At 37.5% G+C, this 19,198-nt stretch overlaps 1 protein-coding gene and 1 non-coding gene across 2 annotated transcripts in view; both read left to right on the top strand.

Moving 5' to 3' along the window:
• The window catches only part of tbc1d19 (TBC1 domain family, member 19), a 43,000-nt gene that overhangs the window by 678 nt on the left and 23,124 nt on the right, over positions 1-19,198 (top strand). The window contains exons 3-11 of the mRNA XM_062993263.1: positions 2,082-2,127; positions 8,594-8,669; positions 9,491-9,565; positions 9,852-9,915; positions 13,817-13,863; positions 14,610-14,720; positions 14,854-14,926; positions 16,207-16,245; positions 16,719-16,831. Coding sequence (XP_062849333.1) covers positions 2,082-2,127; positions 8,594-8,669; positions 9,491-9,565; positions 9,852-9,915; positions 13,817-13,863; positions 14,610-14,720; positions 14,854-14,926; positions 16,207-16,245; positions 16,719-16,831 — 644 coding nt within the window. The remainder of the gene's footprint in view (positions 1-2,081; positions 2,128-8,593; positions 8,670-9,490; positions 9,566-9,851; positions 9,916-13,816; positions 13,864-14,609; positions 14,721-14,853; positions 14,927-16,206; positions 16,246-16,718; positions 16,832-19,198) is intronic.
• LOC134313220 (U1 spliceosomal RNA) lies at positions 7,875-8,035 on the top strand. Its single transcript, XR_010012112.1, has one exon. It is a non-coding gene; the product is annotated as a U1 spliceosomal RNA (small nuclear RNA).

Below are 19,198 nucleotides of genomic sequence, written 5' to 3' on the forward strand. Positions count from 1 at the left end.
ATCCTAGACCCACCTGTGTTAAAAACAATTTTTGGGACCCCCTCGACATGGGTTATGATATGTTGTTCTTGCAAATCGATCGAACCCATGATTAGGGTAAATATTTTGGTATTTTCTGATTATGGTTGATATAGTGGGGTTACTTCTGTGACCGGGCCGCACAGTGGCTAAGTGGGTAGCACTGTTGCCTCACAGCAAAAAGGTCCTCGGTTCGATCCCCAGGTGGGGTGGTCTGTGTCCTTTCTGTGTGGAGTTTGCATGTTCTCCCCGTGTCTGCGTGGGTTTTCTCCGGGTGCTCCGGTTTCCTCCCACAGTCCGAAGACATGCAAGTGAGGTGAATTGGAGACACTAAATTGTCCATGACTGTGTTCAATATAACCTTGTGAACTTTGTGTGTAATGAGAAACAACCATTCCTGTCATGAATGTAACCAAAAGTGTAAAAACATGACATATAAACTAATAAACAAACAAACAAACAAACTTCTGTGACCTGGTGGTGGGAGCATCCCCCCTGGGTCTGCTTCAGCAGGATCTGCATCAACAACTGAAATATAATCTTTCCTAGTCTGGTAAATGACATCACAAAAAAAACAACTCACATACGCCAATAGTCTACTGATTTCCCGTCCCATCAAGTGTGATTCTTTTGAACTCTTCTCAATAAAATGCAACATGACCCCCCCTGTAGGCTTACTGAGGCCCTCTGGTTGAGAACCTGCTTGAAACAATATAAATTATGTATTTTGTCTGTACACTCAGGACACCAAATTTTGTAGTCTTTTATGGAGCCAAATCCATGACAAAAACCCAGAAACTGAAAGTAAAACTTACAATACAACAATTAATATAATTTATAATAGATTGTGACATTTTTATTTTCATACTTTTTTACAGTTTTAAATCTTATTTTTCAAGTGTCAGTTGTTTTTACTTTCAGATCATATTTTTTCAGTCTAGTCTTTTGTCCCTGATCTGGCATGGGGGACTTGGCATCAGAGAGAGAGAGAGAGAGGCATGGTGTGATAAGTGACAGCATAACAAAAAAGGCTGAGAACCCTCCTCAGTTGTGCCTGTGTTAAATATAACTCAACACAGCACGCAAATATCTATGACTCAATATGACTCAAGATTTGTTTCTACTTAACAAAACTTTTGTACTGGATTTGGCTCCACAGTCTTTCTTCTTCCTTATGTGGAAATGTGGTCAACCTTCAGGTTTTTAGCTGAACATTTCTTACCAAGTAGCCTTGTTACAGTGTAAAATATGTCATCAGAATTAAGTAAGTGTGTCAGAACTCAGATAGTTTTTCTGAGCAAAGAGGGGCTTTCCCAGCATTAAATCATTGCTAAACTGCACGTTTCTAAGGCAGCTAAGTGCATGTCATTTCAAAATGCTTTGCCAAAACTTGATTATTTGTATCCAAACAACGATTAGGTAGACCAAAAATGACCACACCAGTTGGAGACCAATGCATAAGGCTATGTTTGCTAATGTTAACTAATGCACAAATACATATCGTTCTAAAAAATGGGTAAGCCAGGGCAACTACAATAAGCAAAACTATTAGAAAACTATGTTATTGGTCTTAAAGGTCAGGTAGCAGTCTGTAAACACCTACTCAGAAAGATAAACAAGGCAATTTTTGGCATGAGCTAAATAACACAAAATTACAGAACATATGTCAGTAGATGTATTATTGTTAACTGATGAATGTACATTTGAAATTTCTATTACTGACAGTGCATCAAAACAACAGTGAAGCATGATGGTGGCAGTATCTAAGTCTGGTGATGTGTTTTGCCTACTTAGGGGTTGGGCAAACAAAATAAATTATATCCTGACAAAGGAGAAATGCCACTGCTTCTGCAAAATTATGCCCCAAAACAGATCGAAAAGCTTTGCAACTTATTGTCTTGCAACTACAAAAAGAGCAAAGATTAGAGAGTGCTGACTGTCATGACTTTTGCTCCATATAATATATAATATTATTTTAAATTATTATTGCTATCATACCACAATTTATCCAAGACCTAGGGAGCATTCTTCCTATATAAGTACTAATAATGATCCTTTTTTAGGGTGGGAAAGGAAGTTGCAGAATGCTGTATACAGAGAACTGCACATGTAAGTAAAACATCGTGTTTTTATCGTGTGTGGTTGGATCATATTGGAGAAAGCAAGAAAATGCAACATATTTATGTTTCATTGATTTCACAAAGCCATTTATCATGGTACAGCATGACTAATCATGGATAACCATGATTATGCTCGAGTTGGGTTTCCCCTCGCACCTGGTCCAGCTACTGAGGAACCTGTATAGCAAACAACATGCTGCCATTAGGACAGCCAATCACACATAAGCATTATTCAGGGTTTGAAATGAAGTCGACCAGGGATGTTACGTCTAACCATGTCTAACATCCTTGGGGAACAAATGCTACAAGGATTTGCCAGAGGATTCAGGGTTAGTGGAAAGACTGTTAGTGCTCTCAGGTACGCTGATGATAATGTAATAATTGTTCACATCACCAGAAGAACTGCAGGAGCTAGTGTGTTGCTTCGAGAGGGCTGCAAAGGAATATAAGATACTGATAAATGCAGCAATAACTAAAGTGATGAATAAGTACTGGTGATTATAGTGAGAGGTGAAAAATTGGAACAACTGGACTCTTCCTGGGAAGTAGAGTATCAAATACTGCAGAATGTGCTGGTAAAATGAAGAATAGCAGTGGGCATGGTGAGGGTCAAATTGACAAGGATATGGAAAAACAAGTTAATTAGCACCATTGTGAATCAATTTCACCTGCTTCGGTGCAAATGAAAGTGACAACAGGTGCACCTGGCAACAACAAGAGAACCCCCCCTCCCCCCAAAAGAAAAGGGTTTTGCATGTGGTGGCCACAGGCAGTTACTCTCCTCATATCCTTCCTGACTAATTTTTCAGTTAATAGACCACTGAAGTCCTGCGTCATTCTGTAGTCCTCGTTATGCCCATATTTGGAGACCCGGGTCTAAGCCCGATTTCCTATGGGAAAAATGAATAGGGTTTTCAAAAAATCAACTCTAATGCATCCTGTGCTAAATAAACATGTTCAAAACCCTATACGTTTTGTTCTATGTACATTTTTCTCTTGTACATAACTGGATCCTCTGAATTACGAGGTTGTTAAAGGGTCGTAATACTAATAATGCTACATGAAAGCTAATGCTACTGCGCATTAATTAGACGTCACTGAACTACACCAGTTGAATTGACGGAATGAGCAGCCCGCTTTTGTTGAGTACAACCAAAGGCGTAGCACCCAACCATCATTGCTTTCTACTTTAATGTAGCTACCTACTAAAAATATCAACCAAAACTTGTGAATATCACTCCACTGTTACACCGAAGAATCGTGCTGCTTCGTGCGGTTATTTAAGAGGCTTATAAAAGAAAAAAAAAAGAAAAAAATTAAGAGGCTTCCAGTCTAGTGACGTCAATTCAGTGCGCAGTAGCATTAGCTTACATGTAGCACTATTCATATTTTGACTCTTTAACGACTTCATAATTCATAGGATCCAGTGATAATAGACAGAAGAATCCATAAAACAAAATGTAACAGCTTTGGAACATTTTTTATGACTACAGGATGCGGGAGAGACAATTTGCGAAATCTCCATTCATTTTTCCCATTCAAAATTTCTCCTAGACCCGGGTTACCAAATATGGGCATAACAACATGGCGTGGACCACAAACTGACGACACGACTTCAGTGGTCTATTAGCCCATTCAGACCGCACAGGTAGTCCTAAATTGTAGTTGGCAGTTGTAGTCTAGTGGTTAAGGTACTGGACTAGAAATCGAAAGGTTGCAGGTTCACTGCCAGGTTGCCACTGTTGGGCCCTTGGGCTAAATGTTGAAAATGTAAATGTAAATTGAGAGACATATGTGCATGTGTCAGTTTAATGTTTAATGTACCTTTTATGCATTTATGTTATTTAAATAAGGTTTTTTTTTCTTTTGGCTGCATGTTCAGAGGTCACCACAACACATCATTCTGGTCCGCATACCTGACTTTCCTTCTGCCCAGACATTATAGCAGATTGCCTGCCAGGCAATCATGTCTGTGTAGTCACCTGACCGGCAAATAGTAGTAGCACCATACAGTAAAACATCAAAATTGTGAAAGGAAGATGTTAAGCATCAGTATAAGCTCCGACTGCATCTTAAACTCCTTATAACAAGTGGATTTTTATGTAAATTATGTTCCAGTATAAAGAAAAAAATCTTCTTATCATCTTATAATAACATTGCTAATTTTAGGAAACGCTTAATACATCAACAGCATCTTTATTATTATTATTTTTATTAGCATGTCTACATTCTAAATGCTGATTTTGTTCTGTTGATAGGGTTTATGTTCACCTTACTGTTTTACAACACGTTCACAGTTTTTTTAAAATTAACTAAGCATTAAGACTAAAGGTAAGGTGCTCGCTCTATCATCTAATAGGTTGCTATAAATTGTCGGTTAATGACCATTGTTGATTGGTTAAAAGAAATTAGCAAAATTTGCATCCCCATTTTGTATTCTTTAATGAGATCACTAAAGTTGGGAGAAATGCTAGGATTGGCCCAGTGCACCCTACTGAATCCGGCAGATCTTGTCATGTCTACCAATGCTTTTAATAAGATATTTAGCTTATAGAGTGATCCCAGTAAACCGAAACAGTTTGGTTAAAGTTGTTTTACAGGACTGTATTTCAGAGGGGCACCTTCATTAAGTGCCACTTCAAGCAGCTTTTAGCACTCAGTAATGACTTAACCTTTTTACCTTTGACGCAGATAACATAGAAAGAACAGTTTAAATAAAATCTTGCTTTGAGTCATCTGCAGGTCAGATTTAAGAAAGGGAAGACTGGCACCCAGTGTCGAAGTGATCCTTTCTGTGTAAGTGCAGTTAGATAACCCAGCAATAAAAACACAGATAATTACTAGAAAAAAGGACTTTTTGGGGCAAATTTGGGGCAAGTGAAAAATAATATTACTTGTTACATTTTAATGACATAATAATAATGTCTATCATTACCTTTCAAAATTATTTTATATGTTTCCCGTCTGGGAAGCATTTTATCCAAAAAGGAACCTCAGCTGCATTTATTGTAGCAGTCTCATTCATGTTACTGTAATTACTTCTAGCTGTTGTGTATTAGCAGTGTGTACAACTCTTATACAGCACCTTGAAAAAGTATTCTGTGCCTAAACTATTTTTATAATTCATTGTTTTACATGCAGATGTAATATGATGTTTTACATGCAGATGTAATATATCATTTTCTAGTTATAAATGCCCAAGCATGCAACTTATTACCCAGACAATTCAATTTATACAGAGATCCTGGTTTAAAACCTTCCCCCCTTCTGCCAGAAAGCTGGGAGTGAAGTTCATCTTTCAGCAAGAAAATAACCCAGTACTGCCAAAGCAACACTGGAATGGTTTAGAAAAGTAAGAAAAAGAAAAGCAGGAAAGAAAAGTAATGTCTGTAATTGGCCCAGTCAGAATCCAGATTTTAACCACATTAAATAATTATCACAGTGCCGTAGGTTGTTGTCCACCACTGTCTACCGCTGCTATTTAAGTAATCTGGCAGAATTTTAAATAGAATTTTACAAAAAGACCATGGGCTATAAATGCTGCCAGTGCTGGTTCAACTAAGCACCAAACAAGTGACACAAATACTTTTACAATTATGGAAATTTTTAATGTGGTCTTTCTTAAGAATAATAGTTTGATTAAAGTTAAATTAAAGTTCCTAATCAAATTGATACTATTACTGGGATGTAAGTTATTTATGTGGAAAAAAATGGGAGATTAATGATTTTTTAAAGGCTCTGGCGCCCAGGTAGCGCAGCGTGATATTCAGACTGCACTAAATTGGGAGAAAATGGGAGAAAATGCATAAATAAAAATAGAAAAAAAGGCTTTGGATATTTTGAAAAGTTTATAATAAAAGTATTCATTCATTTTCATCAACCGCTTTTTTTGGTCAGGGTCATGGCAGGTCAGATTTCACCAGGAAATCCTGGACAGGATTTTAGTCCATTGCAGGTCTTCAGCCATCCCTTCTTAGTCACAGCCGATCATGTCTGTGTAGACGCCTGGACAGCCGATAGCACCACTGATATTTGAACCTAGATCTTATTCAGTGGTGTATAAAGTACCTGGTGTATAAAAGTCACCTTTTAGAATATTACTTGAGTAAAAGTCTAAAAGTATCTGATGTTTAATGTACTTAAGTATTAAAAGTAATTTGATATTAAATGTACTAAAGTATTAAAAGTAGAAGTAAAAGTAAATGCTGTTAGTATAAACTGAAGCGGTCATTTTGAAAAATATGAAGATTGTTCTTTTAAGCCTGTAAACCACCTTAACAACCTTTTTCTTCCTTCCATCTGAACATGATTTGTGCCAATTCATAGTTATAATCAACTGTTCACATCACCTATTTGAAATCACATCATTATTTAGATGTTTTTTTTAACCTTATTACTAGCCCTAAATTGTCCTGTTCCAACTTTTTAAGAATGCATTGTGGGCTTAAAATGCATGTTTATGTATGTTAAGAATTGTAATGAAGTTGACCAGACAAAACACTAAATATTTTGGGTCCATATAAGATGAAAAAAAGAGTCGATGTAAATGTAAAAAACACTGCATCTATTTTATTTATCCCAATAACCAAAAACAACTGAATTTTGGCAGAATTCATTTAAAGCAAATTTTAACAAAACGTGGCACTTTTAGCACTTTCATGATCTGCTCAACCATTAGTTTAAATCGAAATATATGGGTAAATTAAGCTGTATTTAAATAATCTTTTTTGGGCCGTATCTACTACCTGATTGACGTGTTAAACTAAAAAAATATTGGTATTCTTACTTTAAGAAAACACCATGTTTCTCAACACCATGAATCTTTCCTCTTGTCGGTGTAATTCAGGAGTTATCTGAGGAAATATTTGTCTGTAGGTGAGTTTTTATAAATAATGGACACGTCTTCATGTCTGCACTGAAGTAATTATGAACTAATTTAGTGAAACGTTATATTTGTGGTTCAAATGTAATCGAAAATGGTAGCTAGATATCTGAACAATGTTTCTTTGGGTGAACGATGCGCTTCACTCTCTTTGTTTACACATGCACAATAATGTGTTTAACCACCGATCTCATTTACAAGCGCAGATTCGCCAAACCTGCTGTAGTCTGTCACACATCTCACATCGTTTAGCTAAAAAAATTTTGTCGTTTTATTTTGTAGTAACGAGTAACGAATTTGCATAAATGTATCGGAGTAAAAGTACACAATTTCTTTAGGAAATGTAGTAAAGTAAAAGTTAACGATATTTTTTATACTCCAGTAAAGTACAGATACTCCAAAAAACTACTTAAGTACTGTAACGAAGTATTATTACTTCGTTACTATACACCACTGATCTTATTGGTGTTGAACTAGCATAACAGACTACATTGCCTTTTTCATGAGGTCTACTTGGTAGCACAGCATGTGGTGCCACATAGCACTGGAGTCCTGGGGACCTGGGTTCAACCTTGCCTCTGGTGATTGTCAGTGAGAAGGTCAGCATGTTTGTCTTTGTCTCTGTCTGTGTTTTATCCTTCCCCCTTAAACATGCTGCTCTGAATTTCCCCCGGTTGCTGGTGGCTTAGAGAGTCTAAGTGTGTGATGTCTGCAATTAATCAGCATCATGTCCAGGGTGTAATGGATTTACCTTGGATTATCAATTCTGTTCTTGTGCATTCAGTAGAGGGAAATCATATATAATGTGTATATAATATAATGGTAATTGGTATAACAATGTTGGAGAGGTGTATATACTTACCTGGCAGAGGAGATACCATGATCAAGAAGGTGGTTCACCCAGGTTGAGGCTCAGCCATTGCACTCCGGTTGCAACCCCTGCGAATTCCCCAAATGTGGGAATCTCGTCTGCATAATTTCTGATAGTGGGGGTCTGAGTCTGTGCTCTCCCATGATCTTTTGAGACAGTGGTAGCCTAGTGGGTAGAGCTTTGGGCTATCAACTAAAAGGTTAAGAGTTTGAATCCCAGCTCTGCCATGCAGCCACTGTTGGGCCCTTGAGCAAGGCCCTTAACCCTCTCTGCTCCAGGGGTGCTGTACGATGGCTGACCCTGCACTCTGACCCCAGCTTCCAAACAAACTGGGATACGCAAAGAAAGAATTTTGTTGTACTGTACGTCTGTATATGTATATATTTTATTCTATTCTAAAACTGTGTTTCACTCATTTTACTGGTACCGAGACGCCTATATAATTTCCCCTGTGACTACCTTAATAAACACAGTTTTTAATTTGTGTAGTCATTTTGTACCTATACTCATATTAAAACAAGTAAATCTTTTACACCTCTGTGTACCTTTTTAATGAAACACAAGGTTACTCTGGTATTTAAAATTCAGTGCAGTGTTCGTTGAATATCACAGTGTATCTCAGACATGAATCCAGTATTAGAGGAGATAATTATTAAAGCATAAAAAAGTCAGTTCAGCTTGTTATGTGTGTATAATTTCCAGTTTGCCTCCACCTGCTCACCCTGCAGCTACTCCTGAGCACACTAAAGAGCCGCTGGAATACATGCGCAAAGCACAGGTATCAACTTTTTAGCTCTATCATGATAACATTTTAATGCTTTTACACAGTCAAGTTTCTACACCAATCAGCTATAACATTAAAACCACCTCCTTGTTTCTACACACACTGTCCATTTTATCAGTTCCACTTACCATACAGGAGCACTTTGTAGTTCTACAATTACTGACTGTAGTCCATCTGTTTCTCTGCATGCTTTGTTAACCCCCCTTTCATGATGTTCTTCAATGGTCAGGACTCTCCCAGGAGCACTACAGAGCAGGTATTATTGGGGTGGTGGATCATTCTCAGCACTGCAGTGACGCTGACATGGTGGTGGTGTGTTAGTGTGTGTTGTGCTGGTATGAGTGGATCAGACACAGCAGCGCTGCTGGAGTTTTTAAATATCGTCTCACTGTCAACTCTATTAGACACTCCTACCTAGTTGGTCCACCTTGTAGATGTAAAGTCAGAGACGATCGCTCATCTATTGCTGCTGTTTGAGTTGGTCATTTTCGAGACCTTCATCAGTGGTCACAGGACGCTGCCCACGGGGCGCTGTTGGCTGGATATTTTTGGTTGGTGGACTATTCTCAGTCCAGCAGTGACAGTGAGGCGTTTAAAAACTCCAGCAGCGCTGCTGTGTCTGATCCACTCATACCAGCACAACACACACTAACACACCACCACCATGTCAGTGTCACCACAGTGCTGAGAATGATCCACCACCTAAATAATACCTGCTCTGTGGTGGTCCTGGGAGAGTCCAGTGTGCACAAACAAGAAGGTGGTTTTAATGTTAAGGCTGAATGGTGTATACAGTTGTCTTGTGTTTAAAATAGGCCTGCTGGGAAAAAAGGATCCTTAAGAGTCTCAACAGTATGTGTACTGAGTTGGGGGTTCCACTGGCTCAGAAGGTACAGTCTCTTAAACTTCTTACGGACCTTACAGAGTTTCTCTTAAAAAAATAAAGAAAACACCACGATTTTTAAATGTTGATCCCTGGTGGAATGGCTAATAATAAAATATATTTAGAGAATTTATGTAGTCTATAAAGCATTTATAAAGCCAGTCACACCTGTGTCATCATCATGTCAAGTCATCACAATCAAGTCATCATCTAGCTGTTCAGAGGTTCTTGGAGGGGTGAAATATTTCCCATTGGCACTATATATTTAATATTATTTTTTTCCCCCAATAAAGCGGCCCATTGCAGAACAGAAACAGCTAACAACCAAGTGGAATGAGATGGGCACTGATGAACCAGGTAAGACTGAGCTTATTTTTCATACTTTCTTTAGAATCCACAAACACAAATTCTTTAGAATCAAACACATCAGCGCCAACCGAGGAGAGGGGTGGAGGTTGGTCAGGAAGGTTGTGTTGTCTTAACGTTTTGGCTCATCAGTGTATACGTGCTGCCAAAATTTGGAATTTGATTTGTAATACTTCCTAAGATGAGTGGATATTGTTAAGAACTCATGAACAGAAAAGTAAATGATATTCCCAGGTCTCAGTTTAAAGGAGAAAAATTCATGGGATATTGCCTGAATAAATAAAAGATAAATGAAATTTATAGACACAAATGTTCTGGCTTTCCTCATCACTGTAACAGGGCTTGATTTGCATATTCTTATTCAGACAAATCAAATAGACTATTTATGCATTGCAGCTGTGATCCTATAACATTTATCAGTACACAGAAATTAAGATGCATCTTGCAGATGTTGCCAAATAGACAAGTATCCATGCAATCATTTTTCATATCTGTGGACATAATTTTGAGAATATTATGTGTTCAGCACATATACAGTTGCAGTTGATTAAAACATAGTAGCTACAATTCAGTTTTGTACCCATTTCTTACGAAGGTTGGCTGATCAATGTCAGTCTAAAACCAAGTAACCAAGGAGTAGTTCTAGCTATTTATCTCTTTTCAGTCCTTTTCATTTATATACATGTTCTGTTTGAGCAATAAATCAAATGCCTGACTTCAGCCATGAAATTAAAATTAATTTGTCTTTGGATAACAGTTAAACTATAACGTGGTGTATCTTTTCTAGATTCTTTGTTAAAATCACTACTGTTTTGTATCATTATAATATTTTAGCACTATCCTCACACTAGTGCATTAATTCTGTAAGTAGTAATCATAATTATTGTCCTTATTTACATGGTTTCTTAAATATGGACACAATTATATGGCTACCATGTGATTAAAGCTTTTAAATAATCAGTTCTAAAAAGTCTCAACCAGTCTCACAAAATTTGACCTCTTGCGGATTTTTTAAGTAGCAACCAAGTTGTGGCAAACATTATTTAAGAAAACTGAATGTGCTAATAATGCCAGAATTATTATTAAACATACAGTTATGTTGTGCTAGACCCATAATCAACACAAATAATCAATGTAGCAACTTGTAATTAATATAAAGTAAAAATTCTAGGGACTATTTTACAGTTATAATTAAATTCATTTAAAGAAGAGAACATTAGAGAGATTGTGTCTCAAATAACTTGACATCTAAATCATTTGTAGACGTAGACGTTCCATAAACAGTAATCACAGTTGTAGCCTAGCGGTTAAGGTACTGGACTAGTAATCAAAGGGTTACTGGTTCAAACCCCACCACTGCCAGGTTGCCCCTGTTGGGCCCTTGAGCAAGTCCTTTAACCCACCATGGCTTAGACAATATACTGTCACAATACTGTAAGTCGCTTTGAATAAAAGCGTCTGCTAAATGTCAAAAATGTAAATGTAATGTAATGTAAATGTGATATCGTAGTTATTCCTAATAACTTATGACCCTGAATGTTTTATTGCATGTATTTAACAGTTTTACAAAATAAAGAAAATAACAAAGCAAAGAAACAGATTTGTTTTAAACATCTGTACTTATTTGTACATTACTGCAGTTCTGTATTAAGGGCAATAATGGGTCTAGAAATTACCCTACTAATATCACATTCTGAGTCTGACCGAAATACCTGCTGCACAACAAGTTTTACTGTCCAGTCCATGATTCATTGTTAAATCATTTACTGGCGCTACGAGGAGAGTTGTTTTATTTAGCCACCAGGGCTTAGCAAAGTGAGACAGGTATGATAAATAAAAGGTTTTTAACCAATTAAAATGCATGGTCAGAACTACCTGTACAAAAGTAATGTATGTTTATAATAATCTGGTGTTGAGTTTTGCACATTATATCTATGGAGCTTTTGCAGCAAAAAGAGAAATGAAGCTGCATAATTTTAAATGCTGGCACTTCCAGTCAGTAACAGGAACCTCATATCCATCCCTACTGTATAATACTGAGAAGCACGATAGATTAAAACTGTTTTGTTCATTCATTTTCTTGTTGATATTAAAATAACATTAAGATTCAGGGTCAGCCCACCCATTACCCAGTACTAAGGTTTAAAGTTTGTCTGAAAAAGAACAGAATAATAGTGTGTTGCCTCTATATCTGGCAGTCCTCCCTGCACAAAGCCAGTGCTACAAAATACTTACGTTTGAAAGCATGAGCTCAGGTGAATTTGAATCTGCAGGAATGGAAATGACTTTTTCCACCACTTTGCAACAGATCATATTGATCCTACTGATCCAGGATCTATATTATTTAATTTTATATCAGTACCACTACAAATTCTGACATGTATAACACTTCTTTAATATTACATAAGGAACATAGTGGACCTCATCTTGCTCCAAGACTTTTTAAAAGAATGTGAATGTTGTTAGGGCAGTTTTTAGCTTGATGATGCTGACAACTGATTGAATGTACTGTACTTTGGAAATGTGCTCAATATGCAGCAGTAGCATTAAGCAGATCAGAAATTCCTTTTAACACTGGCCATCCAGGCACCCTCACACTCCATGCATAAGCTTTACTTTTGCTTCCAGCGTGTACGAGTGTCTCACAGTGTGTTTATTTTTTCTCCTGTTGAATATAACAAATCCAAAACTGTGTTATCGGTCCATAGCGAGTATGATAACATTCACGGTTGGCTGCTGGACACTGGCATAAACAGCTTAGCTTGTGAAAGTCGAGCATGTCCAGAACATTGGAACGGGTTCCAATAAACAGAACAAGTCTACCAAAACTGCTGCCTGCTTTATACAGTCTGCTTTTCCTCCTGTGCAACATTTTCTATCATCTTATTTTGAATATAGAGTCCTTCGGTGATTCCTTATCTAGGGTAAAATACTTCGTCTTTAATCGGTTGCTCATATACCCGTTTATCTACTGTAATACAATGGTTCCTTGAAACTCAGTGTTGGTTCTGGGAGTGGCGTCGAGTTTTAAAGGCGTTAAGTTTTAAGGTATTTTACTCATAAGGATGTATGGGAAATCTGTTAATGCGTTCCATGGTCCCGTGGAACTGCATTTATTTTAGGCTAATGTAAAAAAGGGGGTTGTTTTTAACACTTATACACTGAAAATACCACAAATATAAAACATAATACAATAAAATCTGCACTTTACATTTACTTCTTTATTGTTTTCTAATGCTTCTTAATCCTGGATATGCTTGATCTTTGAATACAGTCAGGGTGCATTTACGTGATTGCGTTAAAATTGCTTTTGCAATGGCTGTGCCGTTATTTCCTATGAAGTGTGGCAGTGCACAAAGCTTAACGGGACTTATTGTACTTAAACAACGAGCGAGGAATTTCATTAGTGGAGAGAACTCCTGAGCAGTAATAATTAAGAGAGGTTTAGCGTTTCTATGTTGTTCTTTTAATACATTAAATTACATTAAGCTTTTTTTTTAATGCTCAGCATTTCGGAAAAGCTGATATTCACAATTTCGAGCTATAACACAAGTTTAAAAGTGAAACAGGAGGAAAATCAAGCTGTACACAGATACATATTCGCACTTTGATGACGTTTTACCGCATTGCTCAAACCAAATGCTGAACAAAACGGCAGTTGCACACAAGTCCAGTTTAGGGGAGAAGTTGAGTTTAAGGGTACAAATTTCTCAACGAAGGAGTTTCAAAAAGTTTAAAGTTTAGGGGATGTCCAAATACAAGGTCAAGGGTCAAGAGAGGCTTTATTGTCATTACTATACTGTAAAATGCAAATGCTACCTGGTCTCATAGAAAACATGCATTTTACGATAAACTTCACTCCTTCCTAATCTTTGCAGTTTCTCATTTGCAGACCTAAGCAAGTTCAGGCCTGTGTACGCACCCAAAGATTTCCTCGAGGTGAGTTTTGATTGAAAACATCCGCTACCAGTGAAGTGATTAAGGGGCTGGAGTATAAAATAGCTGATTGGATTCCAGGGGGAAATGTTCCTTTAAACGACTCTGAATTGGCTTGAGAGATGCTGGCATTGATTGACAGACATAGATATTGGCTTCCTGATTACAGGATGTCTTCTTCAAGCAAACTAATTTTCCTCATGAGTGGTAAGTGTAACAAATCTGTATACACGCACCTTGGGAATAAAGGAACTCTGAAGACGTTTTTGTAAACCAATCAACCCAAAAAATTATTCACAGAAATGAATTGGACTTCAAAGACATGTGGAATCTTTACCCTGTAAAGGTGTTCAAAAAAATGGGGAACATAGAAAAAGAGTTTAGTGTAGTTTGCTCAGATGTGAAGATGAATCATAGTTTATTTAAGTCAGTGGCATGCATTGCAAATTGCATGTTATATACTGTGATTGACAGACAGCAGTATATGTGGAAGAATAGCTTTTTCATTTCCCACTGTCTACGTATAAGGGGGATGAAATAGCTTTTAGATGCGTGCCATATCTATGCAAAACAAAGAAAAACAATAACAAGAAATAGAATTAAATCATTTTGCACATCAGGGCTAGTTAATTACACATAAACAGCCAAACCCCCATCCCTTTTTTTATGTAGTAGTAACATAATTTAGCATCTCATGTACTGATGAATATACCTCAGTAATGTGTAATATAACACCACTTTTTTGAAAGGTGCTAATCAGTCTGAAGAACCCCAACCATGACTGCAGTGAGGGACTTAATTCCAGAAGCCACTGGGGACTCATCCAGATCTCCCTCAATGTCCGTGATATCCCACAGATGGTGAGGACTCTCCATCCATTTCTCCCTTTAACTTATCTTAAACATGGTAATCTGAGTACATTCTTATAGCTTATGTCTATGTGAAAATGTGATATGAACAAAAACAACAGAAACCATCATGTTCTCTTTCCAGAGGGAGGCTTACGCAGAACTGGGCTTGACTTGTGGCCAACTTGGCATAGATGACCATGCACACATTCCCCCAGGTAGTCCATCAATCAGTCTATCTGTTTGCAAATGACATGCCATGTAACTTCTTATGGCACATGCAATTAGATGCAGCCGTCTGGTCCTGTATACACCATGGCTTCAAATAATAATTCAAATAATATAATCTGAACAGAAACGCAGTTACTGGAATTATTACTAATTATTGGAATTACACAAAACTGAGGCTGTTTGCTTTTCCTAAAGATTTATTAGAAGGTTAGTTATTGTGTTTTTTTATAGTTGTATCTGCAAAACATTTAAATGATAATTACTAGTAATTAATAACATTAGATAAAATATATAAAATATGTCTAGAAAATAAAATAATAATAATAATAACAGGGGTTTTGGGTGGCACTACAGTCTATTACACTTGCCCACCATTGCTGAGAACTGCCATAAAGTTTGGGGGCACTTATAAAAAAAATAATAATAAACTGTAGGTCTGTGGAACATTTGTGTCCATTCAATCAATAGCATTTGGGTATTATTTAGTCGGTAAGGTTAGGGCTCTGTGCACACCATAGGAGTCAAACCATGTACCAGTGGTTCTTACTTTGTGCACAGGATTACAGTCATGCTGAAACAAATAAGGGACTTCAAACTGTTGACACAAATTTAAAGCATAGAATTTTTCCCTTACAGTAGGATGCCTCTGTTTAAAAAAACATTAAAAAATAAAAGTGTTGGGGCACTCAGGTGGCATAGCGGTAAAACACACTAGCACATTCATCATTTTGAATCTCAGCTCTGCTATCCGGCAGGCTGGGTGACTACACGCACAATGATTGGCTGTTGTTCATACAGGGTGGGAGCCGGACGGGGATTCCTCACAACTGATGCAATTAAGGCCTCTGCTGGCTGATTGATGCTGCCTGCACAGAGTCCAGGAATAATGCACTGATCAGGGTGTGACTCTCCGTACACAAAGCTGATCCGCATATGAACTCGCCTCGTGCAGGTGAAAAGATGCAGTCCGCTGCTGCACGCGTGTTGGAGGGGAAGACATCGGTAGAGAGGAAGCATAATGCAATTGGGTAATTGGATACGATAATTAGGTAATTGGAAAGTTGGGAGAAAAACGGGAGAAAATGCATAAACAAAATAATAATAAAAAAAAATTATATCTTTTTTGAGTACTTAAATAAAAAAAAGTCTGTGCTTTAATTATTCATTGTGTTAGTATGTGAGCTGTCAGGCTTCTGTATTTACCATGTATTTACAGTGAACTCCCTTTAACACTGCATTCTGTTTGCACTTTCTCATCTTGGTACAGATTTGTTTGAAAGTGAACACATTCGTATTGGAAAGAAAGGTAAATAAAATCAAGCCAGATAAAACTGTTTGTTTATTCACTTCTTGTTTTTGTACATGTCTGTTTGTTTAGTAGCTGTTGAATAACTGGATTGCTAAGAGTCTTTGTTTAATGTCCATTGTTCTGTTCTGAGCTGGCCACCTGGTATTTGGATATGAGTGCTTCCCTTTTACAATCCACTTTGGAATTTATGTAGACACACATTTACTTCACACTCATATACATGGCTTGCTCCACTCATTCATTCATTTAAAGAGTCATCGAAGAACCATACACACTTAAGACTTTTCATTTAACACTTTATAGAGTAGCACTACCACACGTACTGTTTAATGGACACACATGGAGAGTGTTTATACTGTAATATAAAAACAAAATTGTAATCTTGGGTTCTGTACATACTTTATAGGGTTGGAAAAGCTTTTGAGAGTGTGTATATTCACTAAGTCTTTCTCTCTGTGTATGTGTGTTAGTGTTGAGTGAGCAGGACAGTGCGGCTGCTCAGCAGTATAGCAGGCAGGGTTGTCCCACCGGCCTCAGAGCTCAGCTATGGGCTCTCATCCTCAATGCTACTAATGAACCTGAGGTAACACACGGACTCCTTATACATGTTTTATATGTTTAACACCTGTGTATTATGTATTATAGTTAGGGCCCTACTAAATTTACAGGAAATTCCGCTTAATATCACGGACCTAATTTTTAAAAAATCACAGATTTCACTTTTTTTTTTTTAAAGAAAAGTGCCACATTAAATTACACTCATAAATTGAATGACAAGCAATGAAAGCTACAATACACACAGAATGGGTGACTGTAAATCCAGCAACAGTCTCAAAAATGAAAATTCTCATCCGTGTTTTGACAACCCCCCCTGCATACACAGAATTGTTTGGGAGTTTTCCAAACTCAGTTACCCAAGTAGTGTTTTTAGCTGCTTTACACTTGCTAGGACACCTCACAGTGCAAATTATCCAGTTAACATGAGGCACTTGAACGCTACACGAATGAAAAATGTTGAATCGCTAAACACAAACCTTAAATTTTTTACAAACCACAATTTCACGGCCTTGAATTAGGTAGGGCCTTATTTATAGTTATTAACAGGGCAAAGATCCAGCAGACAGGCATATGATTTTTATTGCCATCACTGAGTAGTGCATTGGGTTGTACTGATTGTCAAATAGATGCTGCAGTTTGTCCAAATTCAGCCCTGCTAGATCTTCCCTGTCAGCTGTTAATTAGTTTGTTGTGAAGTGAAAACATCTAATTGATTGCAACTAAACCTAGGCTGCATAGAGCTAGCCCATATAAACTTTTAGAATAAGACCAAAAGGTGCTTAAATTTAACCAGTCAAAATAAGAAGACATTGTACTTGCCCTGTATGAATGCCATAATGCATTATGGGTTATGATTGTAGACAGGAGCTGTTTTGTAATGCTGTGTAACATAACTTACCCAATGTGTTGCTGTATTTATTCTGCCTCGATAAACATTAAAGCGATTGCCAACAAAAATAACAAGTAAACTATGCAAACACAAGCAGCAGTCAAACTGAGGTTTTGGGCTCCAACATCAGAAGGTCAAACACACAGAAGGCATAACATTTCTGTTGAGTGCTTCAGGAGATACGAGACAACAATTCTTGTTTTAGTGGAACAATATGGTTGATCATTTAATTAATAATAAAACTACTGCATCTATTTTATATTATTTCATTTTCAGCATTTAGCAGACGCTTTTATCCAAAGTGACTTACAGTACTGTGACAGTATACATTGTCTAAGCAATTGAAGGGTAAGGGCCTTGCTCAAGGGCACAACAGTGGCAACCTGGCAGTGGTGGGCCTTGAACCAGCTACCTTTCGATTACTAGTCCAGTATGTTTACTGCTCGGCTACAGCTGCCCTATAATAATGTTCTAACAGAACAGTCAACAACTACAGTCCTAAAAAGGAATTAGCCATATCACAAAGCCAAAACACCATTACAGAACTTTGTATACCACCAAATGAATCAAGTTGAACTTGTTTCTATTATACAGTCACTAAAACAGTTGCAGAAATCACTTAAATTTTTAAGACATTCAGACGCCCAGGTGGTGCAGCGGGATATTCCACCAGCACACCAGCGCCGAGATTCTGAACTCCTCGGTTCGAAACTCTGTGTTGTCACCGGTCGGCTGGGCGCCATCTAGCGGGCATAATTGGCAGTGCCTGCAGCAGACACGGTTCTGCTAGGGCGGGATGACCGGACTGTGTAGGTGGGGTCTTCAAACGCTGTGCAAGGACCCTGATTGGCAGATAGAGAGGCACCTGTGTAGGTGAAAAAGGGTTCCGCTAAGGGCTGCGCACAGGTTGAATGAGGTGTGAGCAGCAATATACCCACCTCGACTGCAATCAGGGATCCCCCAGCAGCTGAAGACAAACTGACTATGCTAAAAAAAAAAGTTTAAGACATTCATACCTCTTACATGTGTATGCAAACCTTTGGCTTCCACTGTAAGTTCATTTTGGCCTTTTTTAAATATAAAAAATTAAGTTGAAATTATGGATTGTTGTAATCCCACATATCCTACAAATATAGTGAACATTCTTAAATATTAGGTTAAATTATTGCTTTAATGGTATTTTATTATGTACAAACCTGTACATCTACATTAAAATCTGGAGTAACTCTGAGCATCAGAAAAAAGTCTTGTAATATCTTTAAATCTTTGTGGCTTTGTGACTTTTGCAGTTTAAACCCTGACCCATACATTTTCACGCTCAAGTGTGCAGAGATCAGACACATTTCCTGTTAATTATGTCAAGCCTACGCCTCATTTGACAGGCTCTGGCTTAGCTTCCTCTCACTGTGTTTTATATCAGGTGACAAGACCTGTATCTGACAAACTCCAAAAACCATTAACTGCTTTTAAGTGAAGTGATTCCTTGCGAGACTTTCAGGTGAA

The sequence above is a fragment of the Trichomycterus rosablanca genome, chromosome 4, assembly GCF_030014385.1.
Source record: "Trichomycterus rosablanca isolate fTriRos1 chromosome 4, fTriRos1.hap1, whole genome shotgun sequence".
Classification (NCBI taxonomy): domain Eukaryota; kingdom Metazoa; phylum Chordata; class Actinopteri; order Siluriformes; family Trichomycteridae; genus Trichomycterus; species Trichomycterus rosablanca.